The 23,818-nt window shown below is 32.2% G+C and overlaps 1 protein-coding gene across 2 annotated transcripts; it reads left to right on the plus strand.

The window, feature by feature from the left end:
* Nucleotides 1-6,485: 6,485 nt before the first annotated feature.
* On the plus strand, nucleotides 6,486-20,014 carry LOC127730515 (uncharacterized). 2 transcript variants are annotated; one of them, XM_052238935.1, is made up of 5 exons: nucleotides 6,486-6,665; nucleotides 11,212-11,278; nucleotides 14,042-14,197; nucleotides 15,856-17,835; nucleotides 18,551-20,014. In XM_052238935.1, the coding sequence occupies exons 2-5, from the start codon at nucleotides 11,218-11,220 to the stop codon at nucleotides 19,579-19,581; spliced, it is 3,228 nt and encodes a 1,075-aa protein (XP_052094895.1). In that variant the 5' UTR covers nucleotides 6,486-6,665; nucleotides 11,212-11,217; the 3' UTR covers nucleotides 19,582-20,014. The 2 variants fall into 2 exon arrangements, with proteins under 2 accessions (XP_052094895.1, XP_052094896.1); XM_052238936.1 differs by having other exon boundaries at nucleotides 6,489-6,665; nucleotides 17,761-17,835.
* The last annotated feature ends 3,804 nt before the right edge of the window (nucleotides 20,015-23,818 follow it).

Raw genomic sequence — 23,818 nt, forward strand, 5'->3', positions numbered from 1 at the left:
GAAAAAACATACCTTTGAATAGAGGCTATATTATGGAGAGGCAAGTCGCGTGAGCACTCTGTCTTACTTCAAGGTATTGAAAAAGTCATAGCAGCTGAAGTTTAAATTCATTCGTAACATCTTGCAAACGTTAAATATCAAAATGATAACAACAGCTTTTAAATGCAAACATACACTTGTCAATGACTTTGAATCGTAATTAGTATAATAGATTAATATAGAAATGAGATTTCAGAGTTCAAGTTAGAGTAAACTTCACAGTTAATTCTGTTGATCACCAAAAATCCAGGATAAACTAATGAATAGGCTATTCGTAAATTGGGTCCGAATTGATATGTGGTAATGCTAAACGGTCTTTTAGGCATACAAGATTTAAGAATCATTGTTCCTGGACATGCGCAGAAATAATCATTTCTTGCTTGAAATATTTTTGTTTGTTATGCCAAGTTTTGTATCGTATACAAAAAAAATCATGAAAGATACCACGCTTATAATGTATTGCGCCAGACTTACGTTTCGTCTACAAAAGAAACAATATTTACGCTTGAATAAAAAAAAGTTCAAATAAAGTACGATGTTCTTATTATCGGAATTATGGGTACCGAATATCACGTCATATGCTGTTCTTTGTTGTTTGGCTTTGGTGTTGGTCTGATGTACTATCGTATATTTTTGGTAAATCCTGTTATTCTTTGTATGTTTTACTTAAACATATAATTTTAAAAGGTAACACATCAACAAGAACAAGAAAATTGAACATCAAGTTAAATAACCAATCTTTCATTTGAATATTTCGAAGCACGAAAACAGGAAATGGACAAAATAAAATTTGTTTATCTTAAATTATCTCAAAGAGCAGCAGATACCAATTTGAAAGAGATATTCAAACTCATAAGTCGATGAAAAACTGACAGCGCCATGTCAAAAACGAAAAACGACGAAAAGACAAACAACAGTATACAAAACACAACAAGAGGCATTGATAACTGAAGAAAGTTTTATATATAGGGGATTGAGAGAGGTGTTTGAGATGAAGAAAGTTTTATATATAGGGGATTGAGAGAGGTCTTTGAGATGAAGAATGTTTTATATATAAGGGATTGAGAGAGGTCTTTGGGATAATATATATAGGGGATTGAGAGAGGTCTTTGGGATAATATATATAGGGGATTGAGAGAGGTCTTTGGGATAATATATATAGGGGATTGAGAGAGGTCTTTGAGATGAAGAAAGTTTTATATATAGGGGGTTGAGAGAGGTCTTTGAGATGAAGAAAGTTTTATATATAGGGGATTGAGAGAGGTCTTTGAGATGAAGAAAGTTTTATATATAGGGGATTGAGAGAGGTCTTTGAGATGAAGAATGTTTTATATATAGGGGATTGAGAGAGGTCTTAGGGATAATATATATAGGGGATTGAAAGAGGTCTTTGGGATAATATATATAGGGGATTGAGAGAGGTCTTTGGGATAATATATATAGGGGATTGAGAGAGGTCTTTGGGATAATATATATAGGGGATTGAGAGAGGTCTTTGAGATAATTTAAGAGACAATAGTAGTTTGTCAATGTTCAAATCGCATAAATCAAATTAGAAGATAACAAAAACTAAAACTGACGGAATGTTATCAACTCAAAAAGGAGCGAAACCATGTATGTTGACAAGGTCAGCATATCCTGCTATGCATTACCCGCCATTAAAATCCATACTCAGTCAAAATATCACAATGGGAAGTGGACACAATCGGTCAGTTTACAGATCAGACGACCATTCTGGTATTAAAAGATCGAGAAAACATGTCGCCAGTAAGTTGAGACATTATATATCGTATCGGTAAACAGATTCATGAATTAGTAGTGCCGATTTTAATCGTTTAATCTCATAACCTTCTTGTAGCAGCTTTTGTGTCAGCAGCACAACCCTGTTAATGAAGTTCGTATAGTGTGAACATGCACGAGTGTTACATATAAACATTTCATTTGGATATCATACGCCATATGATGAGGCAAAGGTTATGTTGATAATTTGAAAGTTGAACTCATCACGTTGGTCATAGAATTCGTTCACCTATCTCAATATCCAAAGAAAAGGATAAATATATGAAGCAGACCGTCTATTTTTGAAAGTGTCCATAATTTCAAGTTAATTGGGACAAATGAGTTGCAAGCACTGACTGAAAATGGGCTATTGAGTTACAGGACACGCTCAATATATCTGAAAGTAAAATCAAGGAACTTTGCCAGAAGCCTTTTTTAGTAATTGAGTATATTTTGTATGAATTTTGCTAAAATGTGAGTACAAAACAAGCCGGACATTAGAAGTTCACAATTATTAAATAAAGGCAACAGTAGTATACCGCTGTTCGAAATTCATAAATCGATTGAGAAAAAAACAAATCCGAGTTACAAACTAAAACTGAGGGAAACACATCAAATATAAGAGGAGAACTACGACACAACAGAAACACAACATTAAAATGTAACACACACACAAACGAACTATAATATAACAATGGCCATTTTCCTGACTTGGTACAAGACATTTTAAGAAAAAAATTACCTATTTGAATATCAAATCCTGTTTAAATACCAATCCACCAAACTCAACAGATATGTTGTCCTCAAAAGTCCAGCTTTTTATGATGTCATCTTCTGTGTATGTGTTGTTGAAATCAGTGTGGTTCTTTGTAAAAAAAATTTAATGACCTAAAACAAGAAATGTAATTCTACAATTCAGATTTAAAAAAAAGCTTTGTTTTATGGAACGATGTAGTCAATATTTCAGCATGGGACATAACAGTGTAGAGTGCAGAAAAATCAAGCGTTTTGATATTATTTGATAAAATTGTATATCGTAAACATTGAGATTGAAGATTTAGAGGCAGAGTTTTAGAATGCTTAAACAATTAACATCTGATTGCCACAACTGGTTCAATATACCTCATTACAATATTTTGGAAGGTCATCTATTACTGAAGAAAGAATGGTAGTTAACACTTTAGAAATATGGTTAGTCGAATATCTAGACGACCAAGCTATATATTGCTCTTTTGTGAAGTTAAGGTATCAGGTATAAAGAAGGATTTTTTTTATCGTCCTCTTTTTAATTTTAATACCAAAAGGAGTGAAGGACGAATTTGTGATTGTCTAAATCTCCTCTTTGTGTGAATGATGAAGGAGTATGTGTCGGGTTCCAAGATTTGCTGCGAAACTCCAAGTTCTTTAGTGTAGCATTCATAATTATGATTTTTGCATACATTTGTCAATTCAGTCTGAATTGATCAAAGTGCTCGTCCAGTTCATTGGCTGTGGAATCGATATGTCGACCCTTTGGCTAACAAATCTGAAAGTTTGAATTTTCTATCCACCTGGATAAAGATCTCTCATACTCTCTAGTGGTTGAAAATCTTGATAGCAAAGGGTTGGTGTACTTAAAAATTGCTATTCTTAAATCATTTAAAAATTAAGGAAAACCATTTAAACTAATGAATGTATACAGTTATAACAATGTACTTTTTTAAACTTCCTATTCATTTAGAGCTTGACATATTGTACAAACAGTCATGATGTCATGTGGTTGCCTGTTCATTAAAGAGTTCGTTTGATTTCTTACTTGATTCTGATTTTCCTTAACCAATAAATGGGCTTTAATTTTTTCATCAAATTTCGAAACGGCTGGCTACAATGAAAAATAAATGATTATACTTATATTAGATTGTCTTCTTCTACGTCAAACTATGTACTTTGCAGCGGCTATTTGTGGCCAAATTTTGCAGGAATAAATGAAAGTTCTTGCTTATGATAAAATAATGAATATTAAACTGAGAAGCATTTTTACTGCTTTAAAATTACTAGTTTTACCAGTCCTTTAAAGTTTTGCCATCAAGTGAAAGGTATTACAATGGATAAAGAAAGAATGCCCTTTTAACAGAAATTTGTTTTCAAGAAAATAGGGTAAAGATACGAAAGGGCAATCAAACAACATAAGACGAAAAACACCACGACCAAAGGAAAAAGACGAACAGATAAACAACAGACCCCTTAAACACTACACTGAAACTTAAAATAGAGCAGCATAAAACCCACCATATAAATAGGCGTAATTTAGCTGCCTGAGGGGATAAGCAATTCTTGTTTCTTTTACTGTCGTTTTGCTCATGACTTATTCAATGATTAGTCTAATTCAGTCATGTAATAAATGATGAAAAGAGGAAGAACTTCATAAGACTGTACACAGTACTACTAATTATTTACAGGAGTAATGTCGTCAATTCAACCAGGTGAATAAAGTACAAGTGTAACAAAATTGTGCAGTAAAATTTATATGTTAGAAAATACGGAATGAATTATGACGAAAGAAAACAAGATTGAACAACATGAACCTCAACAAAAACTGGAGGTGAACGCAGGTATTCAGAAATGTTAAGCGGATTCTATTACTATAGTGGTAACTGTTGTGATGGGCAGGACAGTAAACATCGGATAATATATCGTATTCGGTGAAGTCATTATAGAGGAAAAGTGGATATGATTGAAAATACCCGTGGTCATCATTAACACATTAACTTCTACAACTTTAAATCAAATCATGATGGCTTCCGTAAATCTTTTGAAGAGATAACTTCATCTTTAAAATCTACAAACGTTTGGTCATTAAATAATTTGTAAGCAAAAAACCTCTATTAAGGAAATCAGGGTAGAAACGTCATCCCTGAAATAAAGTATCAACTAGGAGAAATATGCTTCATACACAGGGGATGCTAGAAGGTTGCTACATATAAATGGAAAGTTCACAATAGAAAAATCGAAATAATCTCTTTTGTAATAGAGTAAAGTTATCAATCGACCCTCAATGTATATTTATAGATATAAGTCAAGTTATGAAATAGACCCGACTGTATTCACGCTGTGCTTTATTTCTAGTTCAATTGGATTTATCAACAACAATCAACATAGTCTACAACTTTTAAATTATTCAGTGAAAGGATGTCATTTATATAGTGGTAAATTCTTTTCATTATTTCGGAGAGAAGCTTTGTATGAAATCTGCATCATGCGAATAAAGGGAACAAATCGGCAAGAAGAGTAGCACAGTTTGGTCCAATAGGAATGATAACTGTCTGGTGAACAACAAAAAAAAAACAAAACAAAAAAAAAACACGTCCACCAAACAAGATTAATATGTTTTGAAAACAACAGCATCTTGATGATGTCAGTTTTATCAATTTTACTTGTTTTTTTTTCATTTACAAAGGTTGTAGTAGGATGGATGATGAGTGTCTGGAATTGAACATGTGTATTATACTAAGTTAGAAGCGTTTGCCCAGATGTACCTCAAATGAATCCTTGTATTAATCTATCAAAACTACCAACAACAAAAAAAAAAAAAAAAGCCAGTTAGGAAAGTCCGTCATACTTTGAACAACAAAATTATTTTATGTCTACCTGTGCGAATTTTAAACGCGCGATTTTACGCCAGTACTTAAAACCTTCCATCCTTTATGGGTGGATTTTACATAGATAAATAAAATCGTATAATATAAGCAAAATGAGGATGTTAAATTTGATGTATGCTTTTTTGTGCTTCTTCGTTACATTTGTTCTTTTTTATAGTGATTAAGATGATAACACAATGTTGACTGCTGTACCCCTATTTTTGACATTTTTACCTATTGTGTCTGTTTGTTTTGTTCACGCATCGTTGTCAATATAATGGAATTTGATGCGACTGTCATACAAGTGAGAGGTTTAGCTAGCTATAAAACCAGGTTCAATCCACCATTTTCTACATAAGAAAATGCCTGTACCAAGTCAGGAATATGACAGTTGTTATCCATTCGTTTGATGTGTTTGTTGTTTTGATTTTGCCATTTGATTGGGGACTTTCCTTTTTGAATTTTCCTCGGAGTTCAGTATTTTTGTGATTTTACTTTTCACCACTGCACCATTTGTTGGTTCGAAAATACAGAAATTTTGATTTTCTAAAACTCTAATTAATTTCTGTGAAGACAAACAAATGTCGTTTCTATTTTTATTTTTTGTTTAACTAAACTAATAATTTATTTGATGTAATTTAAAAATTTCAACATTTCTACCAAGTTAAGAACTTTTAACATTTAATTTACATGGAAATACAAAACACAGTAAGAGATCATGTATAGCTATCACTAAAACCATTTTAAAATATGATGATATGAAGCAATATACACATTTGCATTCTTATTAATGAATTTATCATGAGTTCATGTCAACAATTAACTTAAATATTCATTACAAAACCACAATTTTTGCAGAAATGAAATTTGAAAAGAATTAGAATACGCACATGTTAAAAACAAATGTACGTGTCAATGTAGCTACAGCGAGAACATAAAAATTATGCATAGATAAACTTCATTCTGTTTATAAAAGTCTTGCAGTCTTATTTATCATGTATGTTGAGTTAATTAAAATTATTAATTACTTTAATTGTTATGCATGACGTGAGCTAATTTTGACATTTGCGACCATTTTGTTTAAACTATTGTGACATAGCTTCAATTCAGCCATGTGTTTGTGATTTTTCCTCTTTGCTTATTTTGAAGTCGATATTTAAACTGGAATATTATGTAAACACCATCTGAATTCTAATTTCCTTATTTTTTGTACCCGGATTCTTTTTGCAAGTAAGTATTATTTAAATGAGGATACGATATATTGTCCTTAGGATGTTATGAATTCAAATGAACTGCATGTTTTTACCATAATCATCGTTGCAGAAAGTTATACGGTCGATGAATGACTTGTATCCTGTAAACTAATTTTATGTTGCCATTATTATTACACATCGTTACAAACGAGTGTGCAGCATGTCTGAATTTTAATTCAATACATAGAAATGACAAGCTGAATATGGATAAAATCATAAATGAAATAGCCTCTCAAAACGTCAATATATCATTGTTTTTATATATTAGAATGAAAAAGGGTGTGAATATCTGATTTTAGGCGGACAAGATAATGGAGTTTCATGAACTACACTGATTCAAACAACGAATAATTAGAAAAAGAGAGAACAACTTCGTTTTTATTCGATTTTACATACTTTTAACTGATCATCGTCATTAATCAATATATTTGTAGATGGCAGAACTTCGAAACTTTCCATTTAATGAATCTTCAACCTTTATATGGTGCAATTAAGAGCTTGACATATTGTAGACACCTGTCTATTGTAAAAGTCAGTATGCTACGTTATAAATGTCTTTTGTCGATATTTGTTGTTTGGTTGCTGGGTCATTGACATATAATCAATACGTCCTTTTTCATAAAAGAGGTTACATACGTCTCTTAATTTTAGTTTCTGCTATATGTTATTTGTATGGTGTTTAAGAAAAAAAAATGTTAATGAAATTAAAAAATAATCTGCTTCTCATATATTCCAATGTGCAAGAAAATTTAAGGACATTCTTTTAAAGATACATGTAAGATCTGCTTCATATACGGATAACATCTATCCACAGACACCAAATGTGAAAAGTCTATAACAAATCTCCAAATAGTAATATTACTCATATGCATTTTCTGTGGATAGTGTGTTCATCCTCTTAATTAGTTTGTTTCTCAAGAGAGTATAACCACTAAAGTGACATCTCTGTGAATCACCATTTCATAAACAGCCCAGTCATGGTTATATTCAGCCAAAATGACACATTCAATAAAAATTGACGATCTGTTTAGAGGATTTTGTCCCCCCAAAGCATTTTATATTTCAGGCTTTTAAACCCCTCTACCTCGAGTTTACCTGTTCTTTCACCTCGAGTGTACCAGATAGAGTCTATTTGAAAAAACAGAAACATGTGATGTGCACATGGAAATCAGTTAATTTATACAAACCAATCTCTTGAATATTTTAAATTGACATTAACACGTGATATGAAAACATTTAAATGAATTGAAAGTAAAACGTGACTTATTGGTCCATTGGTTTGTGTCGGATTATACTTTGCACATACATTTATGTTGATTTACACATGTCACTTAATGTCATATGTAACGAGTTTCTTGTAGTTTTAATGTAACCGAAATAATTGAATCAGTGCACGCATATATACTAATCTAAGTCCTGTATGCACGTTTTTTTTTAATACTTATTACGAATCAATAACGTATTATAGATAATTAATACTTCATTCAGTGATTGTTGATCGCAAGCAAATTAACTTTCGAGTTTGTTGCCGAAGTATACCGGATTATGACATAGAAAAACAATCATTACAGAGTTCCGACCGTGCGAGACCCTCATGGGTCGTCAAGGTTGTTAAAAAAAACCTAGTAGCAGAGCAAGGGGAGCACGTGACAAATAGTGTATTGATACAGTCATGATATATATTTTTCTAATTTTCAATGCGTATCCATTTATTAATTAAACTTTCCTTAAAAGATGTTAAATGTTTTGTTGTATTAAATTTGTTCTTTATGATTCAGTTATTACTATTTTCCTTCCAGTGCACGTTTGCTTAAATTATTTCATCACGGTTTCCCCTCGCACTTGCTACGCGGTAGCCAAAGTTCGAACAAGAGGTCTAGTAGTTAAGGTCATTGCATACGGAAAAATATCTAAGAATTAGTGTACGGGAAGACAATAATTCAATAACAGTACATTTATGAAGATTTTGATAATATAGATGTAAAGGATTTTCTGTCACAAGAAAGTTTACGTACACTTGTTTTATAATAAAACTTAGCAACTCAGGTATATAAAACATATTCAACTTTTTGTTTTGAATTTGAAATTTCATACGACTTAAAAATAGACTATTTTCTTTTATACTGCAGCTGCTGCAGCACTTCCTATTACCTTTATCTACCAAATACAAAAGGATATTTCGTGAAATGTCGATTTCATGTCATGATTTTCTTCACAAGCTGGGGTTCGTTTAGAGCTGGAAAATCAGTTTCATTTTTGTGTTAACATTTTCAATAACATAATTGTAGCAATTTTTAGCTGCAGTCATAAAAACAATTTTTGGTCAATATCAGAAAACTTATATTGTATGAGGCTTAAAAACTGGGGGTGGGTGAGGTTTACCGAACGCTTCAACAGTTTTGTAAATGTTATAAACATACATATGTATATCGTAATCTGGAAAGATTCTGGATAAAGGAATTTAATATTCTTCATCCAAATGTTACAAATAGAAAAAAATGGCGGTTTTGATGATGTGTCCATCAATAAAATATTGTCAGTAAATGTAAATTGTTGCAGAAACTATTGCATTTTGACAGTTGTTTGGGATGTATAAGTACGAACTTATTGCTTTCGGTTTGAATGTTCTTTTTCGGATACGTCTCGGAATACGGATTAAAGGTCGATGTTATCTGTGTAAATAATCACTATTATACACTAAGAATATTCATAATTGCATTTGGAAAAAAAAATATTGATACTGACGAAGTCCATTTATTGTGTCGAAATATTAGTCATTACGATATTATGTCATCTTATTTCAGCATAAGTATGTTTTATCTGTACTAAAAGAGAGGCAAAAGATACCAAAGGGACATTTAAACTCATAATTCAAAAAACAAACTGACAACGCCATGGCTAAAAAAGAAAAAGACCAACAGACAGACAGACAGACAGACAACAGTACACAAAACACAACATAGAAAACTAAAGACTGAGCAACACGAACCCCACCAAAAACTGGGGGTGATTTCAGGTTCTCCGGAAGGGTAAGCAGATCCTGCTCCACATGTTGCACCCGTCGTGTTACTCATGTTAATACCGGTAATAAGTCTAATTCGGTTGGTCACATTCGGGGAAAAGGTGACGGGATTGTAGTTACGACAATTGGAACATATTCGCTGTCATCTGAAAGCTGACCATTTTAAGAAGCAAGCATGGGGGTCATGGGAATGCCATTTTTCTACCTTGTTTGCATGAACTGAGACAATTCGGAATGGCGGGATTATCTATCTGATACATTATTGTTTTACATAAGGTAGTGGAAACAACTGAGGTCTCTTAGGACTTGCTTTCCGACTAATTTATATGTATATTTTTTTAATGATAATCAACATACCAACTTTTCTGCGGTGAAGTGCTATCTTTAAATTATCTTCATTAAAAATTAAAATTAAAATGTGACAATGGTCTTGTTGCTAACATGGTCCTTTAAAACATAAGCAATAACCGTACGCAGTCATTGTTTCTTATGTTTGTGTTTTCTTCTTGCCCTCTTTTTGGTACTTTTTTGCTTTCAATAACTATTTTTATGATTTGTCAGTGATATAAGTAAATTCATTTAATTCGTTTTCTTTTGTCTCGCCTGCGACAGAAGTTTGTATGATGATGCCTTATGGTAAAAAGTTTCCGTCTGTCTCATGTCCGTTGTCTTTAACATTATTTTCTTAAACCTCTGTATATTTTTTTCGTCATGTGATTCAGTGTAAACATATTTTATTAAATAATTCGTTATGTATAGCTACAAGAGTAAATAAATACGAAATATACAAGTAATTCAATAATTGAAATAAGGAAATAAGAGCAGTGCTCTTCCATAACTTCGTCTCCCTTTTTATATAAATCCGTCTCTCATGTGATTTTCTCATTCATGATAAGTAATAAGATAGCTGTATTTAGTATATGGGATCCTTGCAAGGTCTGCATATCTGCCAGAAAGGGTTCAACTGACCTTTACCTCATTTCTTGGATAAAGGTTCAATGTTAAAGTTTCGTGGTCATGTCAGTATCGCATATACTATGAGCAATAGTTGTACTATATTTGGTGTATGGAATGTTTGTAAGGTAAGGTGTACATGTACATGTCCGTTCGGTAGGTTTTCATCTGACATTGACTTCATTGTCATGGTTCGTTGGTCAATTGTAAGTTTTTGCCACAGAAAATATTTTGACATTATTTATTGTGTTGTGAATATTCATATGAAACAGCTTAAAACTTTAGGAAGTAATAAAGATTATATTAAAGCTAACGATTGAAATCCAAGCCATGATACATGATTTTGTCCTTCTCTGTAGAATGGAATGATGAAATACGAGTATCGTTATGAAAACCCTCCCCTGAAGACACACTTAAACCTTTAATGTATTCGTTAAAGGGATGCATTTGTACAATACAATAGTATTTAAAATATTCCATGAAATTGCAATGAAACCGCCAAAATCATTATACTTGTTCTATTTTAAACCTGATCACTTTATTATAGATTGTGATGAACTTCAAGTTCTTAATAGCATGGTCCAGCGTATGGCTACCTTTAACTATAGGACAAGGTAAGATTTAAGAACAATAAACGCGTTGTCAGAAAGGATACGGGTTTAAGAATCAAAGGCATAACGGGATAACGTATTGATTTCAATGCATACGACACACAAGTTTCAGGAATGAAATTTTCAATTGCGTTTGAGACCAACCAAACGTTTGGGAGTCCTGAATGAATACATGAGCCTTTGTTTGTGTACTCTAAGTATCACATGTACATACAGGAACGTAGATATACTGAAGACAACGTAGTGCAATTATTTTGTTATGATTTGGTGCAATAGGTCATGACTTAGTTCAATGATTCTTAATGACAAACAAATGCAAATGTAATCATTAGAATTTATTAAAATGAAGTCCAGAAGATAAGTTCAGCCTTGTCACTACGAGAAGATTTAATTTGTATATTTATAATAGCTATTATGTTTCGTAGACAACAGTCATAATACGACACAGAATAATGTTTCAGAACGTCAATTGTAAAGTTATCTATTTTTGTTCTGCACAAGTTAAAATATTCATCTATTGCCTATTACATCACATTATTATTTGTAATGTTCAATTGCTGTAAATATCCTAAAAAAACCAGCTACTATTGCACACAATTTAATTTATTTAAAACTCAAGTGTTTTCATCATTTAGTTAAGTGATGTTATGTTTCAGTATTGTCATTCTTATCGTTTACGAAGGAATAAAAGGTAGTGATGAAAAATAGAAAAGTCATACAACAATTGAAATAAGTAGCGGTATAGAACATATATGATTAAACGGCAAGGATATTTTCTTTATGAGATCTCTTTAAATACGTTAATGTTCAATCACAAAAGGGGGTACTTTTCGGCCGATCAGTTTTGCTCCTTACGTTTTCCCGTTATAGAATACTTGAAGCTTTTTAACACTTTTTAGTTTTTATGTCAAAGACAAGATATTTTCAAATCAAAACTCAATTTTTGTGAAAATTTGCACGACTTCCCTTCAATACTTTAAAAATATAACAAATGAAAAGTTGAACTTATTTTTCAACTGGCCCTAACATGAGTTGATCAGATTTTGAAAAGTGGCATAGATTTAAAATATAAAATGTATTATAAATTTGGCTACAACAATAATGTGTTGATTTGAAAGTTTCTTTTAAAAGGTTGCAAAATGTTTTCTATATGAATATTAGGCATGGAAAGAAAAAAATATTAAGTCAAAGGTATATTATAAAAAGGGAGAAAAGTTGTGTCTAAGAACTATGAAGTGTCATATTTCTCACTAGTTAAATGCAAATTTGAATAAAAATTATGGATTGAACCAGGTTTTACGGCCGGCCAATCCATTCACTTGTACAACTGACAGTTATTTCTACTCCTAATTCTAAATTTAACCCCGTGACATGTTCAGGTGCTTGTAAACAATATGAAACCTCGTCAGTCGTTGTCGTTAATTATATCATAATATTTGTCCAATGTGGAAGTTGGTCCCGATTACACATCTTTGAAGTAATACAATCCATATTGATCTATAGTTGCTAATTATTATGTTATTTGGTCTGTGGTGGAAACTTATTTCATTGGCAATCATACCACATCTTCTTATTGTCACATTGACCTAAATTTGCCATTAAACATTGAATTGCCAAAAACGTTGCCCGCCAATAAAACTAACAACAACAAAACTATTTTATTTTAAGAGGGTTGCATATGAAATAAGAAGATATGGTATGATTGGCAATAAGAAATCTCTCCACCAGAGATCAAATGACATAGAAGTTAAAAACTATAGGTCGCCGTACGGCCTTCATCAATGAGCAAAACCATTACCGCATAGTCAGCTATAAAATGCCCCGAAATGTTATATAACTTATCGTCCCTGGGGCCCTCATCATAGCAAAGAATAAACAAAGAATCGTTGAAAAACAAAAATGCAAACATATACATGGAATACATTAGTATAAGAGTCAAGTATACTGATAATGTTCAATACAACTGCATAAAATGTAATGAAAAAAGTAAACATGATAAAATAATTAATATCAAACATTTTGCTTTAAGAGTGATTTCAATAAATGATCTGTTATTTTGTATTTGAAGGACTTAACATTTGTTATATTTAGCAACGATATAGGCAAATTGTTCCACAATGATGTCCAGAATACATTAAAGATTTCTTGAACAATTCAATTTTTGGTTTAGGAAGTATGAGGTTTCCTCGAACAGCATTTCTGAAGGGGTATGGATTTCTGTCTGAAACATAATGAAACCTTCTGGCGGCTGTTTACATATATAATCAGTAATACATGTTTCCATTTTTTAATGTTGTTTAATTTTTTCACCACAATATCACTATGTCGTGTAAACAATCTTAGCAAACACTTCAAATTTAATGTGATGATCATGCCATTTTGACCACCGTTAGCCTAAGTACAAATATAAAATAATAGCAAATAAACACCAGCATGTCCTTTTCATTACACATGCAGCGCTAAAATATAATTGGGAAAACTTTGTTATGGTCATTCCCTTTGAATTGTATCTCTGAATGGCTTGTATTTTGCGTACATATAAGGTTAGCAAAACTGATAGCTTTAGCTTAAACAACATACAGAAGAAAAATATTGCAATGGACGAAAACTGTACCCTCTTACCGATAATTATCTTCATAATATAACCAAACATAAAGACGAAGAGACAAACAACAGCCTACAAAACGTTATACAGAACACTAAAACTTAGGTTAAATAAGATCACATAACATATAGATTTATTACATATACATTTGTTTTGACTAGGATGTCCATACAGCAGAACAGTTGTACCAGGGGATGCTAAGAGGTATATAGAAATGGTACATAATATTGCACATGAACGACATTGCGCTCCAGGGACTGAATTTGATCCAGCATCTTGTGAATGTTCTCTGCTATCTTCTATACCATGGTCAACAGGTAGGTTTTTCATTTGATATATATAAATCAACTGATCCGGTGTTTTCTAAAATGTAAGCGAATGTTATTCTACTAAACCAGTTAAAGAGCTAAACTGACATCTTTAAGACATTCGTGATTGATAATGAAAAAATTCTTAAGATTTCATAGGTTAATCCTTACATGTTTTTTGGTTTTAGCAGATCGGAATAGAAATTGTTTATCTTATTATTTTTTTTTTACAAATGTTTAATTTTATAGATATTTAAGGTAAAATATATCTCCAGATTACATTCATATACAAATACATTATTTCTCAAAGATGCTTAGTTCTGATTGCTTTTCCGGGTTTGGATTTCCTTTTGGTTCATTTTGGGTTTTATCATCTCTTCAACGTTTGAATAAGGTATTAGGCATTCAAACACTATGTCCTAGGGCATATCTGAAGAGACATTAATTGTCGAAATGTGCATCTGGTGCAATACAATTGTTACCGCTAATGTTGTTAGAATACATGTTTGTTTTGTGCAAACATTCTTTCACATCCATGTAAATATATAGAAAAAAAAATTTCCAGATATCTTTAAATTTGATTTTATTGCACGATGAAATAACCCAGTTGCCTTTATTTTTATAGAGTCAGTTCACAGACCATGTTTAACTCCTTTGCACAAACTGTGTCCTAATGGGGACGGAAATTTAACATTTCGTTATAAGAACCAAACATTAAACAACAAACAAAATGTTTGAGGTAAAAATACTGGCGAGTCATTACATGAACTGATTACCATGTCAGTCCAAAAACTTTCACTTAAACATATGTTTTTATACTGAGATTGTTTTTATGGTCAGTTAAAACTGAAAGTTGTAAAAAATTATAAGTGCGAAAAACAAACAATCCAAAAACTCTTCACAATAATCTTAACACTTAGAAACATCAACCCATTAAAGGCGGCATGCTCTGTAGATTATGTAGGCAGCATACATGTATATTTTTGTGTCTTTTGGAGACCTAAATGAAAACAATCAAATTTGAGGCAAAGAAATACCTAAAGATTACTATCTAACAATAAATGGCACCAAATAATTGTTTTCAGAAATCGTACTAATGATATGCTGATCAGATCAGTAGTTAGTGCTTCTGTATTAACATGATTTATAACCAACTTATGTTAAACTCTCGGTTGAGAAATTAAAAAAAATATTAGGAAACTAAAATTCCAACTCCCCCAGGGAAAGTTGACCTTTGATGAATTTGGCAATTCTTTGTATGTCCTCTTTGGTCATATAGTTCCTAACATTTTTAGATATTTAAACAACCTTGGCTTTCAAATATTTATGTGTGGGCGTTCTTGGTAAAGGTAAATCCAGAAAACCGCTGCGAACACAAAACTTATAAAGTGTTATTTTGGTTTGTTTTAAACTACTGGTCAGAAATGTTGAAGTAGCTTCTATGGATGAGCAATTATTTTCAGAATGTTATTTCTGTATAGGTTAATGAAACAGGCCTTATCAAAAATTCAAAACCACCAAAAATTGTGATACCGATTTGGTGAAGGACGATGTTAACGTATGACTCTAAATAGTAATTTTGTCGGCATATTTTCTTTGTTGTTTTAATTATTGTTCAGAAATTCGATATGAACGTTGTCTTATTTACTTGAAATACTTTTTTAAAGGGCTGGCATTCATTGACGGATTAACAACGGCATACCCGGAGCTTGCAAACATGCCTCTGGATGTCCTTCAAAAAGAACTTTTATATCTTACATCACAAAATATGTTTCCTCTGAATGCACAATCTGTCCCATCTTCATTTGAAAAGACCACAGGATTGAACAATCAAGGGCAACAGCAAACTGATATATTTTCCCCGTCATCTGTCAATACTCAGCAAATTTTGGAGCTTTTTCAGAATGTAAGACCAGAAGATATCCCAAATGATGTCTTAAATGAGTTAGATCGCCTATTGTTATTGGAAAATGGTCTTCCTGGATCAAACATTTTTCAAACGCAGAACGCATTTTCACAATTGCCGAGCAGACATAATAACGAGAGAAAGTTCAGTGAAGGAACACACAATGAACATATGGTTGGAGCATTTAGGGATATGCATACACAAAATAAGTTACAAAACGAAGGAAGGCATTCTCAAAACCCTCCTCTATCAATGATCATGACACCCACACCTACAACCCAGTCTAAGGTTAATTTTCAAGAAATTAAAGATTTAATTGAATCTTTTCAGAATCTTATGACAACACCTACATTGAAATCAAATATCATAACGCCTGTTTCGCAACCACATAGCACCCAAAAGCCAACAATACAAAAGCAAAGTGCTTTAGATAATTTCCAATCAATAGCAAGTTCAATTTTAAAAGCTTTTCCTACAACAAAATCAACTACAACCAGACCTTCTGCACTAGGTAATCCGATTGCTTCTCCGCCAATGTCACCACACACATACCCCCCATCATCACGAGCTAAAACGAACACAAAAAATATTCACCGGACAAGAAACCCATTGAGGCAAAATGTGCAATCTCAAATATCAAATAACCCTGATAAACATCTAAGGTCGATATCACAACCAATAACACCAAGAAAGACACAGAAACTTTCTCAAGCACAATCTCTTGTAAAACAACAGCAAATCCAACACGTCGTTAAACTACCAACAAAACAGAGGATGAAAGAACAAGTGTTCATACCATCACACTGGATATACAGGGGAACAGCAGATGGCACAATAATTAAACCTGCTGTTTATAATCATTTGGATTCAAAAGCAGAAAACATGAACAGTGTCCAATCCAGCACGAATATCAAAAGCTCATTTCAAGTAAATCACTTATCATCTCTTCAAAAATTTACCACTCCAGTCATACAGCCTATCAATCTGTCTAAGAGTAATCTACCAAAATCTGATATGAAAATACACACAACACCTGCACCTACAACACCTGCACCTACAACACCAATACGTAAGTCTCCTTCTGACGACAAAACACCAAAACCAGAGGCCGAAATGTCAGCCACAAAATTACTTAAATTGATAAAAAAGAAATTAAAGCAAGCTAAGAAAACAGGTAACATTCCCTTTTCCCTTCTTAAAATATTGCTCGAAAAAAGAAAAATGCTGATACAAAAATTAAAAGAGGAAAGAAGAATGAAAATGAAAGATAAGTTACAGAACAAGTCCAAAAGAAAAGAATTACACGAAACAATAGACAAACAAGATAAACTGACGGTTAATTCTAAACCAGTATATGTAACTAAGTCCCCGGTAGTGCACAAACAAGATACAGTGACGGTTAAGTCTAAACCAGTAAATGTATCTAAGTCCCCGGTAGTGCTTGAAGAAAAAAAAGAACAACCGGAAATTATATCCACATCTGAAAATGGCACTTCGAAGGGTAAAAATCAAATAAATATATCGTTCAAACAGGGAAATGAAACAATTTCATTAAAACAAAAACACATAACAATTCGTGACCCAGAGACTCCACAGAGTAGTACAAAAAGCTATAAAAATCAACAAACAGTTCAAAATGTTATTACGATTTCTTCATTTTCTTCAGGGGCATCTCTACCATTAATACATGGAACTGATTATAAAAGACCCAAAAGCAAACGCAGAAAGTCCAAAACAGCAGGTAAAATAAACAATTTAGATACATCTTCACCAGCCACAACAAGTGCATCAAAACCAAACAATGACGTATTAATATCTAAACCTTTAATCAAAACGTCACCTATAAAACAGGAACAAAACTCAACCAGGGAGGATACTGCATATATGAACAATAACACTATAATGGAAATTCACAACAATACACAAATAGAAACGCACAATAAGACAAAAGCAAACAAGTTTTATATTGTGCATGCTCTACGGTTACAAAAACAGCAGATGGATGCTGGCTTGCTTCCAAAAACATTTACAATATCAGATCCGCCTCCAATTTCTCAATTACCGGAAACTGATATTGATTATAATTCATTAACAAACACAAATATGAAACCTTACATTAATGAAACTGGCACTACACCTGTTTATCAAGTATGGACAGCGAATGAATTACCTCCTTCTCCACCACCGAAGTAAACTATGAACCTATGGTTCTTCCATTTAATAATTTTATGCAATATAAACGTTTTACTAAAATAAATGTACATTCTTGTAAATTTGAAATTATTTAAATAAACATTTAAATAGCAAACATGATAATTTTTTTTACAATAGCTGTAAATTTCACTTCGAAATTATATAAATAAATCCTTTGATAAACCGACGAAAATAGAAATATAAAAGGAAGTTGGATTCATATAAAATTTATGGAGCCGAAAATTGCATTTCCCTTCTTACAGAGTTCAGTTACAAACCTGGTCAAAATGGAATAGCTTCCCCGAGTTTCGATTTGTTAAGTTTATTATCGCAAAAACCTCTGTTGGGTTTGTTTCCTAGTAGGCAAGTGGACACTCCAGTAGAAAAGTCAACACCACAGTTACGGGGATTAAGTCAAACAATACCGAATGCCATTCCTAAGCTTGATGTATATTCTGAAAAGTCTAATATTAAATCTCAATTGTTGGATCCAAAAATAAAATCTCGTCAGTCAAAACCACAGCTGAATACTCCATTACTTGAACAGGATTTGGCAACGATAACCGCATTCTTAAGAGAAAGAAATGCACTACAAAGTGTCAACCCAAGAACTGTCAGAAATTCGTTTGTATCGGCATCAAATCCGACCCCTATAACAAAGACAGCAAAAAAAACCCATGTGAGGACTTTAACATTGCCGACAGAAGAACCAAAACCTCCTGTTCAATTATCACAACCAGTGTCTACACAATCTAATTTAAAAAGTGGAAATAAACATCAGGCAAGAAGTTTGCAAACTCGTTCTAGTGTAGATGAACAAAAACGAGTAATTCTTCAAAAGTTATTGAAGAGACTATCAGCATTACAAGCTCAAAGTTCAAACAGTGGGAATGGTGTTTCTATAAACGGACAAAGTGTTGATAACAATAGACAAAGTGCTACTTACAACGGACAAAGTGTTAATAACAACGGACAAAGTGTTAATAACAATGGAATGTACGTGCAAAACTCTAATAGTCAATTCAATGGTATCCAAATGTCAACTTTAAGGCGAAACCCATCAACAGCTGGAGAAGCGTCCTCTAAAACATCGCCATACAATATGATGTTTAGAAGTATTGCCATGAAGGAAGGAGCCAGTGACGCCCAAGAAATAATGCAGGATAGGATGACTGAAATGGGTGGTGCAGGTGCGTTGTCAATGGGTATGCCGATAACGGCAATGAATTCAGAAGTAAGATCTCAGCTAGGATCCACACTTTTCGAAAATAGTCCAATGGCTTTTTTATTGTAATTATTGTAATTATTGTAGTTGATTGGAATTTATTTTAAGTACATGTATATTCTGTATTCTCATATCATTATCTCGTTTTTATAAATATAAAAAAATCCAAACAAAAGACAATCCTTTCATTTCGAAGATAAAATAACATACAAAAACGAGCTCATTTGTTGATTCAGCACGACTTAGAGCATGACATAGCGTATAGGCCTGATCTCTTTACCCATATGTAAAATCTATTACGTTTGAACGACTTTCTTTTTATTTCAAGCTACTTGTTTTTTGACAATTCGTGTATGTTCTTTATATACTGACAGCTACCTAAAGGTCAACATCAATAAGCAATTACTCTGATCTGCTTTTGGTGATTTATTCTGTTTTATTTAACTATATAATGACACTCAATGAAATGTCGTGTAGTTCAATAAAAATCTCATCGATGGTATTGTCCAAGTTCGGAATATTGTGTTGAGATTGAAGATCTATTAATAATCTTTCTAGTTTATAAAAGTACTGGTAAGTTTTCAGTTGATATAAAATAAAGGGATGTGCTAATGAGACAACTATGCACCAGAGTCCAAAATGAGATTGATTTCAGGAAATAAACGTCACCGTACAACTTTCAACAATGAACAAAACCCAAGTAGTATAGTGAGCTATAAAAGGCACCGACAATTAAAAAAATCAACGGCTTGATATATGACAAAACAATTAACGAAAAACAAATATGATAGACAGCAACCAAGGACAAACAGGCTATTAAAGAACTGCGGACAGGCAAGAAGAACATGTGGTGTGCTTAAGGTAGATTACAGTCTTAATTTAAAACGATAGATTTGTTTTATAATTTGCCAAAATGTAGTTTATATATATTATGCTATAATTATCAAAAATAGGATAAAAGTATGGGTCAATGTGCTTTTTTATAAGTTACAGGCTGTGCAAAATTGTAAATTTTGTATAGATGCATGGATAAACCAATGATGTGCGAATAGATATGAAAGTGAACAATAAAATGTTAAGATAGATTATAAGAAAATAGCGCTTAAAATGTGACTTATAAAATTGGAGTCTTTTTTGTAACAAAACAAAATAGGTCAATTAATTAAACGTTCATTCATAAAAAATAAGAGATTGGCAGTTATCTTCCATTATATTGCTGAATTTGGAAAACAATGAATCTATTGAAAAACAATATGTTTTTTATAAAAATGAAAAACAGTCGTAATGTTAGAAATGAAAAACATAATTGTCTTCATTCAGATGAAAAGGCTTACAAATTAGCTGCATTCTTTTTTTAATTTCCATATTTAATTTAAAAAATAAACAGATTGCTTTCTGGTATTTCACATTCCAAGATGGCGGAATACATCCGAGTTACCTTAATATAAAATAAAGGTTTTTGTATGATTGCTAATAAGAAAATTTCCAAGTCCGAATGAGGAGAAACAACTACGGGTCAAAGTTCGGTACTCAACAATGAGCAAAACACATATCGTAGTGTCGGCTATTAAGGCAAAATGTGAAAAAAAATCAAACAGAAAAACAGACGGACTGTTTTATGACATCAAAATTAACGAAAAATAAAATATGATAGACATCAACCAGCAACAACCACTGATTTACAGGATCCTGATTTTGGACAGGCAAATATAGAAAGTAGCGGGGTTAAAAAGGGTTGGGAGCGCTCAACCCTCTCATAATCTTGGACAGTTGTATAACAGCAAGACATAAAAGCACACTTTAAAAATCAGTATGAAATGGTTTGACTCGTCAGATAAGCACGAAACACAAAAACAACTAACATAAAGACAAAAGACATAAACACTGATCTAACAGTAGTCGCAATTACTAAAAACTAGTTTCAATCAGTACATATAACGTGTGAAAGGACTTCATAAACAGTCTGAGAAAAGCATGAACTTGAACAATGCCAAACTATACGTACATAATATCGACAGTATGTAGGACTATACGTTTTCATTAGCGTTCAACAATATATATTTAGTTATGTTTCAATTTATCAAAAACAAAAACAATGTTAGTACCGATAAAAACCATATTCAAAGATCTTACTGCGGTATTAAAATTATATCCTTTAAGAAAAACATTATTTGTTACATGGATCGTATTTTAAGTTACGGGCTTTATAAACAATATATCCGTTAAAATTAGGAAGTGACCAGCCGTTTTTCACAGGAATTATTCAGAAAGAGCTAGACTTCAAAACCAAATCTTTATATCTATGAAAAAACTTAGTAAAAGTTTTAAGTATTTTATTGTAACGAAATCCTTGACTTAATAATTTACCAGTTATACATAAATTACGTTCATTGAAATCTAATTATAAAACGTCACTTATATGCAATTTATCTAATTCTTTACCGGTTTAATACTTTTCATGACCGGTTGATATCTTTTACTAAGCAATGTGTGGCTCGTTTGATCTCAGTTCTTCATAGGTCAAAATTGAATCATGACTACAAATTGTCTCGCTTTCCTCTGAATTTCCTATTGTGACGTCATCAAAAAGGCGGCTTTGAATTTAAAGAACACATTTTTGGCAAATCAGTGAAAAAACGTGTCATCATATCGTCCAAAAATCATTACAGAAAAAAATTCCACTACTGAATGTCGTGCAATACGAAATTTCTCCAGTCTCGACAATTTCGTTTTTAATATTTAAAAAACTCGGCAAATCTTGCGTTTCAAATTTGAAAATCAAACTGTCTCGGTTGGAGAAATATCGCATTATACTTGATGTAGAATCTATATATACTTAACGTAAAAAGAAAAATAACAATAGGGATCGTTTTGGGTTTTTTTCTGATTTTTCCAGTATGTAACTGAAATATCCAAATATAGAGAAGGTCAAGTATTGCTGTTAATATTAGATTTATTTAAAGTGCGTTCTCTTTCGTAACTTTTTGTAGAATAATTTGTGAATATATTAAGCAAAATTACCATCAAGGTAACGGTTAATGTTATTGAATTTATCAATTAAATGGAATTTAGACGGATCTTTACTGATTTTGGACATAAACTGTAACTAGTTTGCTATTAAAGGGGTGCAAATGGTGCCCATGGAAATACCTACAACGTGATAATGGAATCGCATATGGAAACGGGGAATGTGTTAAAGAGACAAAAGAAAATTAAACCCAAGGCCATCAATATGAATATGTTTGTGAGCGCTCAATCAACCATTTACATTGGACAGTAGCGTATTTTGTATTGCATTCTCTCGCATGGTGAAAGTATACGTAAAACATTACCTCGTATCCAGTTGTTTGATTTATAATTATCATAGTAACTCCTCGACTGACTGTCATGATAAACATAATAGGGTTATTATATGTATGAAGGTTGCTAAACAACAACATTAGTTATTTATTAGTCAACGTTTTTTACCATCATACATGAATTCATACTAAAAACAATTTCATTAAAAAAAACGATTATAAAAATATAATTGCACGCATCACGTGTTTCTCAATAACATTAATCAGATACGTACAAGCAATAATTTAGTTAAGCCAAAATCATAAAATGATTAAGAGCTAAAACAGATGTGGTTTGGATAATTAAATGTTACAGGAAATAACTCAGTAAAAATATATAACTATTACAATGTTCATATGACAGATATTAATTTTCTAAATACAACGGATCTTTCGGTTAAACTCTGTTCCATTACTTAAACCATAATGATATTAAATATGTCAATCATCAATGTAATTTAAACATTTTACACCATGTCATAGTTTTTAATTTTTAATTTCGGTACGGTTTGTTTAAAAGGCAATAAAACAATATAAAGGAAATGTACAGTGTGAGCTGAAAGAAATATACTTTATTCCTGATTAACAATTACTGCGAACATATATTCTATACGTCATTATTCTTACTCCGGCATGATACTTATTTCAATGCAAACGACTTGTTTGGCATATACATGTATAAATTGTTTATATACCAGCTAATCAGAAACTTTCACGAGTGATCACAACATCAATGGCAAAACAATGCATTCATACAATCCAACACTCTAGACAACTCGTCCGCGTTTACTCATTACAATCCAACACTCTAGACAACTCGTCCGCGTTTACTCATTACAATCCAACACTCTAGACAACTCGTCCGCGTTTACTCATTAGGAACAAGTCTCCAATTAGGCCTATCGTCTCAAATGTAATTGGAAATGGAAATCAAAGCAGATTCAGCACTGGAATGATGATCTTATGTC

Source organism: Mytilus californianus, unplaced genomic scaffold (assembly GCF_021869535.1).
Source record: "Mytilus californianus isolate M0D057914Y unplaced genomic scaffold, xbMytCali1.0.p SCAF_2, whole genome shotgun sequence".
Taxonomy (NCBI): Eukaryota; Metazoa; Mollusca; class Bivalvia; order Mytilida; family Mytilidae; genus Mytilus; species Mytilus californianus.

Excerpts from the sequence above, each read along its gene's own strand:
- LOC127730515 (XM_052238935.1), top strand. The coding sequence starts at position 11,218 with ATGAACTTCAAGTTCTTAATAGCATGGTCCAGCGTATGGCTACCTTTA. Across the intron at positions 11,279-14,041 it reads ACCTTTAACTATAGGACAAG|GATGTCCATACAGCAGAACA; the intron begins GTAAGATTTAAG and ends TGTTTTGACTAG. Across the intron at positions 17,836-18,550 it reads CAGAAAGTCCAAAACAGCAG|AGTTCAGTTACAAACCTGGT; the intron begins GTAAAATAAACA and ends CCCTTCTTACAG.